This window comes from Rutidosis leptorrhynchoides, chromosome 2, assembly GCF_046630445.1.
Source record: "Rutidosis leptorrhynchoides isolate AG116_Rl617_1_P2 chromosome 2, CSIRO_AGI_Rlap_v1, whole genome shotgun sequence".
Lineage (NCBI taxonomy): Eukaryota > Viridiplantae > Streptophyta > Magnoliopsida > Asterales > Asteraceae > Rutidosis > Rutidosis leptorrhynchoides.
The window spans coordinates 12,335,825-12,348,641 of record NC_092334.1 but is presented as its reverse complement, the minus strand read 5'-3'; the positions used below and the strand labels follow the sequence as shown (position 1 = coordinate 12,348,641).

Here is a 12,817-nt window from a genome sequence, read left to right as displayed (position 1 = left end):
TTAAACGAATTCTCCATTACTTACAAGGCACTACCAATTATGGTTTACGATTTATGCACGACTCTGGAATAGTGCTTCATGCCTATACTGATTCAGTATACAACTCTCTGACTAGCTTCTCTTATGCTGACTGGGCAGGTTGTCCAGATGACCGTCGATCCACGGGAGGATATGCTATATATCTTGGTTCAAACCTAGTATCATGGTCTGCCCGAAAACAAAGGACTGTCTCTCGATCCTCAATAGAATCTGAATACAAGGCCCTAGCTGACATGGTTGCAGAACTAACATGGCTTCAAGATCTATTACGTGAACTTCGTGTTCTTGTTAAATCGGTTCCTACCTTATGGTGTGATAACCTTGGCGCTACGTATCTCTCAACTAACCCAGTCTTTCATGCACGTACAAAACATGTAGAAGTTGATTTTCACTTTGTTCAAGAAAGAGTTGCTCAACAAAAACTTTCAGTTCAGTTTATAACTACTGATGATTAGATTGCTAATATCTTAACCAAGCCATTGTCCTCACCAAGATTTCTCCAGTTACGATCCAAGCTACAGGTTGTTACCCGTCCTTAGCTTGCGGGGGAATATTAGACAACTATAATTGTATAAGGTTATACTCTAGTTATAGTATAGGGATATATTTTGTAATTGTTCTTCCTATATAATGGAAGCTTATGTAATGATATCAAATGCACAGAACTTACAAGTTCAATATCTCTCTTCCTCTATTATATCCTTCTAATACAACATAATTGCAATAGGCATGGATGATTCTTCTATCCAAATATATAACGTCAGAGTCGATGAGGTTGTTCACTAACCCTTTTTCATAATTTAAGTCTAGTGAAGTTTGTTTAACACATGAAGTGATGTTTATAAAATTTTTTATGAGCAGGTCAAAACGAAGCTTAAAGGCCATAGTAAAAGAATAACGGGCCTGGCTTTCTCCAATGTGTTTAATGTGCTTGTATCTTCTGGTGCTGATTCTCAGGTAACAGAAAATGCCTTTGTTCCTGTTTGTTAATCTTTTTTTTTTATCAAATTGTTAATAGATCGTATAGTTGATATGTTCTGTGGAAAAGTCAACATCAAGTATATCATTGTATAATAGAGTTAGCAAAATGTATACTTTTTGGCCTAGGTTGGGTTGACCCAAATCACTCTGTCAAATTTTTTAAATTTTGATATATATAGTGTATCAACTACTATTACAATGTAAGTTTACATCATTTAACTTATAGTTGATACTATTTTAATAAAATGCTGAATGAACTTTACATCGAGTGACTTGTGACTCATTTTATCCGTAGTACTTGTTTGACTTATTTTTAACCTACTATCTTTAATTAAAACATGTCTGACCCCTAGAGAGAGAGAGAAACATAACCTAATTGACCCACTTTGTTAATGGGTTGAAGTTGCTTACACTATAAAATGTGGATACACTTGGATAAAATTTTGTGTAGCGTCTGACTTAACTTTGTATGCAGTTGTGTATTTGGAACACTAATGGATGGGAGAAGCAAACAAGCAAACAGTTGCAAATTCCAGTTGGACATGTTGCTGCTCCTTTTGCTGATACCCATGTCCAGTTCCACCAAGATCAGACGCACTTGCTTGCCGTCCATGAAACTCAGATAGCTGTTTATGAAGCTCCTAAATTGGAATCTCCTAAACAGGTATGTTTCAATATCTTTGGGAACATCATCACATTTTACATTATCAATTTCATATCGAAGTTAAGGCATCTATTAGTTCCTTTTTATTAAAGAAAAGATACCTACTTGCTTTTCGTGTAGTTGTGTTTCCAAACTAAATTGTTATTTATCTGTATAATCGCAATCCTTACATGTTTAATGAGAAGATTATCTCATAGTCGTGATAAAGAACTGACACAACTATGTCATTGTTGTTCTCTAAATAGTGGTTTCCGCTAGAGACAAGTGGGTTGATCACTAGTGCTACTTATTCATGTGATAGCAATTCAATATTTGTTGGTTTTGAAGATGCAAGTGTTGGTATCCTTACTGGATCAACACTCAGGCTACGTTGTCGGATCAGTTCAACTGCTTATCTGCCAAACAATCCAAAGTAAGTTTTTACTCCTTGGTGTATTTATCTATCTTTATAAAAAAATTTGTTCGACTTGGATACTTTATAAGTAAACGGGCAAATTTGACACTACTAGTACTAGTTTTCTGATAGCATATGATTTTGCAGTAGTTTAAGGGTGCATCCACTAGTGATTGCTGCACATCCATCTGAAGTTGATCAATTTGCATTGGGACTTAGCGATGGTGGTGTCTGTATTATCGAGCCATTGGAGTCGGAAAGGAAATGGGGGACCCCACCTCCACAGGAAAATGGTGCCGAACCAAGCAATAATGCTCCTGTTGCACCAAGTACAACAGATCAAGCACAGAGGTAACACCAACTTTTTGCTGAAAGTTGCAAAAGATTTAGGTACAGTAGCATGCAGAGGATAGGATGATTCATTACCATTTTAATTTAAGACGCAAACACTAAACTAAAATTATAATGGAATTTTAGACATAATGTTATACTCAGGAGTAGAAAGAGTTGTTAACTTGTTATGGTGTAAATTATATGAACGGGCAAAAAGTGTTGTTTTAGTTTGACATAATTATGCGGACAGTCCTTGTGGTTTGCACGTATTGCGTGCAGTCCCAAACCCTAACATATGTCAAAAATCCATTAAGGGGGTGTTTGGCTAAGTGATTGGAACTTGATTTTTTAGTTATTACGTTTACAAATCATAAATAATCACTTTTTAGTGTTTGGCAAATAAATGATAAAAATTGATTATTTGCGTTTTTGGGTCTTCAAATCGCGGAAATCAAGAAGTAACCAAGGGGTTACTGCACAAAAAACGTGGTTCTAGGGGGTGTTTAGATTAGCGTTTGCAAAATTGATTATGCGTTTTAAATAATCAGAATCAGATATAATCAGATGTATCAAAATGTGATTTAGTCGAACAGTGTTAGGATATGATTATGCTGTTTTATATCGCAATAATCAAATAATCAGTATTTTAGTGTTTGGGAAAATCAAATTTTTTGATAATTTAACATTTAAAATTACTAAAATGGACATCTTTTAAGACCTATATATATAAATTTACAAGAAATTACGGTATATAACATTAAAAATGTAATATGGGTGTTTTCGTACTTTGAAGTTTATGGTGTATATATCTATACATATATATAAAACAAAAAGTTTTTCTTGATTGTGGTTGAAAGTTATTTATGGATTGTTATATGTATAGATTATATATATTATTTACAATATTATTTCATATAATTAATTGTATTATTTATAGATAAAATTAAATATTTGTCCGTAATATATGCTCCGTAGAATTAATATGCTCCGTAATGTACATGTCATGCTCCGTAAGATATACATATTATTTATAGCTATCATATCTTATAGTTCATATATACATATTGAAATATATATTATATTATCCTACTAATTATTAATTTTTAACTTAGTTAATAAAGAGTATTTAATAATAAAATTATAAATAAACTAAGTAAGTAACTAAGTTAGTTATTTACTAATTAATATTATTAATAAAAATGAACTTTTAAAATTCTCAAAATCACGGGCTCTTAAACTCAAAAGAATAATTATTTGAAAAAATCAATTAATTCTTCACCAATATTTTATCCATCGTGCATCGCACGTGCGCTAAAACCTATTACAGCAAAATTGTAAAGTAATTTTGAACAGTTTTTTTAAATATCATGTAATGAACGGGCTCTATATAGTAACTATTTTATAAAGTGTTAGCATTTTAGTAATTTTATCAATTATTATCATTTTATTGAAAATATTAACTCAAAAATACTTATTTAACTGTTTGATACATTCAATTGAATTTGCACTGTTATTTACCTACCCGTGCAACGCACGATTTACATATCAATATGAACTAAAAATTACATTTTTTTGCACGATTTTTTACACACCCGTGCAACGCACGGGCTCAAAAACCTAGTATATCTATATAATACTCCGTATTTGAGAAAGATGGTACTATTGCATATGTTTGAACAAATATAAAGTTAAAATCCAATTGATACAGATGGTATATTATACGAATGTTGTAATAGAAAGGTGTGTCATTTTTTTAAGAATCCATATTCTATTCTATTAAACATAATAATAGAGTTGGCAGATAAAAAAGAGAGCGAAGGAAAAAGGGTATTAATGGAAAAGACATGGCTGGAAACATTTATTCAGAATCACGATTTGCAAACAGTAACTTCCCACCTACTTCTTGATTTCCACGATTTCTAAGCTCAAAAACGTAATTAATCAATTTTTTCCATTTGTTTGCCAAACACCAAAAATTGATTATTTGTGATTTCTAATCGCAATAATTAAAAAATCCATTTGTAAACGCTAATCCAAACACCCCCTAGATAAAGGTTCTCACCTTTATATTTTACTATAATACCCTTATAAAAACTTTTATTAACCCTCTTTGTATAAAAACTTTATTTTTCAGTCTACGGATTAATTTGTCTAACTCTAACATTATATTATGATCGTGACTTTTGAATGATTATAGCATGAAACAAAATCAACATAACTCATTTTGATCTACCTGACACTTGAACCATTTCTATTAGTTAAAAATTAATTTAATACTTCGTATATATAAATCTTTATTTGAGAACAGTTTATTAAAAATCATTAAAAAGCATATATATATTTTACACATTAAAAAATTGTCCATTTTAGTAATTATACACAATGAGTTATCAAGTAATATGATTTTCCCAAACATTTGAAAAATTGATTATCTGATTATTACAATATCAAACAGTATAATCAAATCCAAACACTGTTTATCAAAATCACGTTTTGTTATAGCTGATTATCTTATTATAATTATTTAAAACGCATAATCAATTTTGAAAACGTAAATCCAAACACCCCCTAAGTGGCGGCACATGCGTTGTACATGAAGGATTAACCTTAAAAACTTAACGCGTAATTATTTCTATCTTAATCCTCTCCAAAATTCACGAATCTTAACTTTTCTCATCATCCCAAAACAAATTACACCCAAAATATATACGCAGTAACTGAAATTGAAAAACATTTAATTTACAAACCAAATAATCTTTTTTTAACATTTACTGCATTTGTGACTTACTGCGTTCGAACTTAATAAACAAAGCTTAACTCGTTAAAAGCTCGAGCTCATATAAAATTATTACATGTAATATGTATTGCGGAGTATTATATATCATTCAAAAAGGGTTTACTTAACGTGTGCTCCCATGCCACACATTAATCTGCATTTAATGATGTCGAAATAATCTTATATATATGATACTAGGTTTTTAGCTCGTACGATGCACGGTCGATGAAAAGTTATTTATACTATTATTTGTAATTAGCCTAAAACTAAGCAGTGTTCTTAAATTCAAAGATAGGATAGTGACTCGAGTACAACAAACTGAGTGAGTTATGGTTAAAAAAGTACGGCTCGCAGGAGTCAACTTTTTAAGTATTTTCAGCATCTTTAACTCCAAATCTTCATATAACACAATTAAACTCTATAAAACATGAGTAAATTGTTTTCTCCAAAAAATCACACCAATCGATGTCATAAACAATTTAACCTTGAAAAAATAAAGTGGCCCAAATTTTAAGTGCTATTAACTTTTTTTGACATTAAAAAGTGTGAATGGGTCTTCTGTTTTCCCGGATTTATCTGATAATATATTTGTGTCACTAATAGGATGTTAAAAAATTAGTTAAATTACTCAAATTCTAAAAAGTCAACAAAAAACCCCTCGAACAATGAATCTTTAAAGTCGTGTTTTCAACTTATATATCAATTGTCAACGTTAATATTAATGTTAATATATTATTTAGGGTGTGTTTGGCACACCATAAGCTGAGAGCTTATGGTAGCTTATGAAATGTCCTGTTCATATTGATTATAAACGTTCCATATTAATTGATTTCATTGCGAGGTTTTGACCTCTATATGAGACGTTTTTTTAAAGACTGCATTCATTTTTAAAACAACCATAACCTTTATTTTATCAATAAAGGTTTCAAAAGCATTACGTAGATTATCAAATAATGATAATCTAAAATATACTGTTTACACATGACCATTACATAATAGTTTACAATAGAAATATATTACATCGACATATGTTTCTTGAATGCAGTTTTTACATAATATCATACAAACATGGACTCCAAATCTTATCCTTATTTTAGTATGCAACAGCGAAAGATCTTAATATTCACCTGAGAATAAACATGCTTTAAACGTCAACAAAAATGTTGGTGAGTTATAGGTTTAACCTATATATATCAAATCATAACAATAGACCACAAGATTTCATATTTCAATATACATCCCATACATAGAGATAAAAATCATTCATATGGTGAACACCTGGTAACCGACATTAACAAGATGCATATATAAGAATATCCCCATCATTCCGGGACACCCTTCGGATATGATATAAATTTCGAAGTACTAAAGCATCCGGTACTTTGGATGGGGTTTGTTAGGCCCAATAGATCTATCTTTAGGATTCGCGTCAATTAGGGTGTTTGTTCCCTAATTCTTAGATTACCAGACTTAATAAAAAGGGACATATTCGATTTCGATAATTCAACCATAGAATGTAGTTTCACGTACTTGTGTCTATTTTGTAAGTCATTTATAAAACCTGCATGTATTCTCATCCCAAAAATATTAGATTTTAAAAGTGGGACTATAACTCACTTTCAGAGATTTTTACTTCGTCGGGAAGTAAGACTTGGCCACTGGTTGATTCACGAACCTATAACAATATATACATATATATCAAAGTATGTTCAAAATATATTTACAACACTTTTAATATATCTTGATGTTTTAAGTTTATTAAGTCAGCTGTCCTCGTTAGTAACCTACAACTAGTTGTCCACAGTTAAATGTACAGAAATAAATCGATAAATATTATCTTGAATCAATCCACGACCCAGTGTATACGTATCTCAGTATTGATCACAACTCAAACTATATATATTTTGGAATCAACCTCAACCCTGTATAGCTAACTCCAACATTCACATATAGAGTGTCTATGGTTATTCCGAAATATATATATATAGATGTGTCGACATGATAGGTCGAAACATTGTATACGTGTCTATGGTATCTCAAGATTTCATAATATACAATACAATTTGATTAAGTTATGGTTGGAATAGATTTGTTACCAATTTTCACGTAGATAAAATGAGAAAAATTATCCAATCTTGTTTTACCCATAACTTCTTCATTTTAAATCCGTTTTGAGTGAATCAAATTGCTATGGTTTCATATTGAACTCTATTTTATGAATCTAAACAGAAAAAGTATAGGTTTATAGTTGAAAAAATAAGTTACAAGTCGTTTTTGTAAAGGTAGTCATTTCAGTCGAAAGAACGACGTCTAGATGACCATTTTAGAAAACATACTTCCACTTTGAGTTTAACCATAATTTTTGGATATAGTTTCATGTTCATAATAAAAATAATTTTCTCAGAATAACAACTTTTAAATCAAAGTTTATCATAGTTTCTAATTAACTAACCCAAAACAGCCCGCGGTGTTACTATGACGGCGTAAATCCGGTTTTACGGTGTTTTTCGTGTTTCCAGTTTTAAATCATTAAGTTAGCATATCATATAGATATAGAACATGTGTTTAGTTGATTTTAAAAGTCAATTTAGAAGGATTAACTTTTGTTTGCGAACAAGTTTAGAATTAACTAAACTATGTTATAGTGATTACAAGTTTAAACCTTCGAATAAGATAGCTTTATATGTATGAATTGAATGATGTTATGAACATCATTACTACCTTAAGTTCCTTGGATAAACCTACTGTAAAAGAGAAAAATGGATCTAGCTTCAACGGATCCTTGGATGGCTCGAAGTTCTTGAAGCAGAATCATGACACGAAAACAAGTTCAAGTAAGATCATCACTTCAAATAAGATTGTTATAGTTATAGAAATTGAACCAAAGTTTGAATATGATTATTACCTTGTATTAGAATGATAACCTACTGTAAGAAACAAAGTTTCTTGAGGTTGGATGATCACCTTACAAGATTGGAAGTGAGCTAGCAAACTTGAAAGTATTCTTGATTTTATGTAACTAGAACTTGTAGAATATATGAAGAACACTTAGAACTTGAAGATAGAACTTGAGAGAGATCAATTAGATGAAGAAAATTGAAGAATGAAAGTGTTTGTAGGTGTTTTTGGTCGTTGGTGTATGGATTAGATATAAAGGATATGTAATTTTGTTTTCATGTAAATAAGTCATGAATGATTACTCATATTTTTGTAATTTTATGAGATATTTCATGCTAGTTGCCAAATGATGATTCCCACATGTGTTAGGTGACTCACATGGGCTGCTAAGAGCTGATCATTGGAGTGTATATAACAATAGTACATACATCTAAAAGCTGTGTATTGTACGAGTACGAATACGGGTGCATACGAGTAGAATTGTTGATGAAACTGAACGAGAATGTAATTGTAAGCATTTTTGTTAAGTAGAAGTATTTTGATAAGTGTATTGAAGTATTTCAAAAGTGTAGAAATACATATTAAAACACTACATGTATATACATTTTAACTGAGTCGTTAAGTCATCGTTAGTCGTTACATGTAAGTGTTGTTTTGAAACCTTTAGGTTAACGGTCTTGTTAAATGTTGTTAACCCAATGTTTATAATATCAAATGAGATTTTAAATTATTATATTATCATGATATTATCATGATATTATCATGTATGAATATCTCTTAATATGATATATATACATTAAATGTCTTTACAACGATAATCGTTACATATATGTCTCATTTAAAAATTATTAAGTTAGTAGTCTTGTTTTTACATATGTAGTTCATTGTTAATATACTTAATGATATGTTTACTTATCATAGTATCATGTTAACTATATATATATATATCCATATATATGTCATCATATAGTTTTTACAAGTTTTAACGTTCGTGAATCACCGGTCAACTTGGGTGGTCAATTGTCTATATGAAAAATATTTCAATTAATCAAGTCTTAACAAGTTTGATTGCTTAACATGTTGGAAACATTTAATCATGTAAATATCAATCTCAATTAATATATATAAACATGGAAAAGTTCAGGTCACTACAGTACCTACCCGTTAAATAAATTTCGTCCCGAAATTTTAAGCTGTTGAAGGTGTTGACGAATCTTCTGGAAATAGATGCGGGTATTTCTTCTTCATCTGATCTTCACGCTCCCAGGTGAACTCGGGTCCTCTACGAGCATTCCATCGAACCTTAACAATTGGTATCTTGTTTTTCTTAAGTCTTTTAACCTCACGATCCATTATTTCGACGGGTTCTTCGATGAATTGAAGTTTTTCGTTGATTTGGATTTCATCTAACGAAATAGTGAGATCTTCTTTAGCAAAACATTTCTTCAAATTCGAGACATGGAAAGTGTTATGTACAGCCGCGAGTTGTTGAGGTAACTCAAGTCGGTAAGCTACTGGTCCGACACGATCAATAATCTTGAATGGTCCAATATACCTTGGATTTAATTTCCCTCGTTTACCAAATCGAACAACGCCTTTCCAAGGTGAAACTTTAAGCATGACCATCTCTCCAATTTCAAATTCTATATCTTTTCTTTTAATGTCAGCGTAGCTCTTTTATCGACTTTGGGCGGTTTTCAACCGTTGTTGAATTTGGATGATCTTCTCGGTAGTTTCTTGTATAATCTCCGGACACGTAATCTGTCTATCCCCCACTTCACTTCAACAAATTGGAGACCTGCACTTTCTACCATAAAGTGCTTCAAACGGCGCCATCTCAATGCTTGAATGGTAGCTGTTGTTGTAGGAAAATTCTGCTAATGGTAGATGTCGATCCCAACTGTTTCCGAAATCAATAACACATGCTCGTAGCATGTCTTCAAGCGTTTGTATCGTCCTTTCGCTCTGCCTATCAGTTTGTGGATGATAGGCAGTACTCATGTCTAGACGAGTTCCTAATGCTTGCTGTAATGTCTGCCAGAATCTTGAAATAAATCTGCCATCCCTATCAGAGATAATAGAGATTGGTATTCCATGTCTGGAGATGACTTCCTTCAAATACGGTCGTGCTAACTTCTCCATCTTGTCATCTTCTCTTATTGGCAGAAAGTGTGCTGACTTGGTGAGACGATCAACTATTACCCAAATAGTATCATAACCACTTGCAGTCCTTGGCAATTTAGTAATGAAATCCATGGTAATGTTTTCCCATTTCCATTCCGGGATTTCAGGTTGTTGTAGTAGACCTGATGGTTTCTGATGTTCAGCTTTGACCTTAGAACACGTCAAACATTCTCCTACATATTTAGCAATATCGGCTTTCATACCTAGCCACCAAAAATGTTTCTTAAGATCCTTGTACATCTTCCCCGTTCCAGGATGTATTGAGTATCTGGTTTTATGAGCTTCTCTAAATACCATTTCTCTCATATCTCCAAATTTTGGTACCCAAATTCTTTCAGCCCTATACCGGGTTCTGTCTTCCCGAATATTAAGATGCTTCTCCGATCCTTTGGGTATTTCATCCTTTAAATTTCCCTCTTTTAAAACTCCTTATTGCGCCTCCTTTATTTGAGTAGTAAGGTTAGTGTAAATCATTATATTCATAGATTTTACTCGAATGGGTTCTCTGTCCTTTCTGCTCAAGGCGTCGGCTACCACATTTGCCTTCCCCGGGTGGTAATGAATCTCAAAGTCATAATCATTTAATAATTCAATCCACCTACGCTGCCTCATATTCAGTTGTTTCTGATTAAATATGTGTTGAAGACTTTCGTGGTCGGTATATATAATACTTTTGACCCCATATAAGTAGTGCCTCCAAGTCTTTAATGCAAAAACAACCGCGCCTAATTCCAAATCATGCGTCGTATAATTTTGTTCGTGAATCTTCAATTGTCTAGACGCATAAGCAATCACCTTCGTTCGTTGCATTAATACACAACCGAGACCTTGCTTTGATGCGTCACAATAAATCACAAAATCATCATTCCCTTCAGGCAATGACAATATAGGTGCCGTAGTTAGCTTTTTCTTCAATAACTGAAACGCTTTCTCTTGTTCATCATTCCATTCAAATTTCTTCCCTTTATGCGTTAATGCAGTCAAGGATTTTGCTATTCTGGAAAAGTCTTGGATGAACCTTCTGTAGTAACCAGCTAGTCCTAAAAACTGGCGTATGTGTTTCGGAGTTTTCGGGGTTTCCCACTTTTCAACAGTTTCTATCTTTGCCGGATCCACCTTAATACCTTCTTTGTTCACTATGTGACCGAGGAATTGAACTTCTTCCAACCAAAATGCACACTTTGAAAACTTAGCGTACAATTCTTCCTTCCTCAATACTTCTAACCCCTTTCTCAAATGTTCACCGTGTTCTTGGTCATTCTTTGAGTAAATAAGTATGTCATCAATGAAAACAATGACAAACTTGTCAAGGTATGGTCCACACACTCGGTTCATAAGGTCCATGAACACAGCTGGTGCATTAGTTAAACCAAACGGCATGACCATAAACTCGTAATGACCGTAACGTGTTCTGAAAGCAGTCTTTGGAATATCATCTTCTTTCACCCGCATTTGATGATACCCGGAACGTAAGTCAATCTTTGAATAAACAGACGAGCCTTGTAGTTGATCAAATAAGTCATCAATTCTCGGTAGTGGGTAGCGGTTCTTGATGGTAAGTTTGTTCAACTCTCGGTAGTCGATACACAACCTGAATGTACCATCTTTCTTCTTGACAAACAAAACAGGAGCTCCCCACGGTGATGTGCTTGGTCGAATGAAACCACGCTCTAAAAGTTCTTGTAATTGGCTTTGCAGTTCTTTCATCTCGCTGGGTGCGAGTCTGTAAGGAGCACGAGCTATTGGTGCAGCTCCTGGTACAAGATCTATTTGAAATTCAACGGATAGATGTGGGGGTAATCCCGGTAATTCTTTCGAAAATACATCGGGAAATTCTTTTGCAATGGGAACATCATTGATGCTCTTTTCTTCAGTTTGTACTTTCTCGACGTGTGCTAGAACAGCATAGCAACCTTTTCTTATTAGTTTTTGTGCCTTCAAATTACTAATCAGATGTAGCTTCGTGTTACCCTTTTCTCCGTACACCATTAAGGGTTTTCCTTTTTCTCGTATAATGCGAATTGCATTTTTGTAACAAACAATCTCTGCTTTCACTTCTTTCAACCAGTCCATACCGATTATCACATCAAAACTCCCTAACTCTACTGGTATCAAATCAATCTTAAATGTTTCGCTAACCAGTTTAATTTCTCGATTCCGACATATATTATCTGCTGAAATTAATTTACCATTTGCTAATTCGAGTAAAAATTTACTATCCAAAGGCGTCAATGGACAACTTAATTTAGCACAAAAATCTCTACTCATATAGCTTCTATCCGCACCTGAATCAAATAAAACGTAAGCAGATTTATTGTCAATAAGAAACATACCCGTAACAAGCTCCGGGTCTTCCTGTGCCTCTGCCGCATTAATATTGAAAACTCTTCCGCGGCCTTGTCCATTCGTGTTCTCCTGGTTCGGGCAATTTCTAATAATGTGGCCCGGTTTTCCACATTTATAACAAACTACATTGGCATAACTTGCTCCGACACTACTTGCTCTACCATTACTCATTCCGACACCATTTGTTCCTTTCGTTCTATTA

General features: G+C 33.0%; 1 protein-coding gene across 1 annotated transcript; it reads left to right on the top strand.

Annotated features, from left to right (window-relative positions):
* Window positions 1–753: 753 nt before the first annotated feature.
* On the top strand, window positions 754–2,433 carry LOC139887610 (topless-related protein 4-like; the record flags this gene model as incomplete). The annotated part of the gene is made up of 5 exons (XM_071870686.1): window positions 754–813; window positions 901–996; window positions 1,496–1,684; window positions 1,930–2,096; window positions 2,229–2,433. Coding segments are annotated over 5 exons (717 nt in total), but the record flags the coding sequence as incomplete, so codon positions are not given.
* Window positions 2,434–12,817: the final 10,384 nt, after the last annotated feature.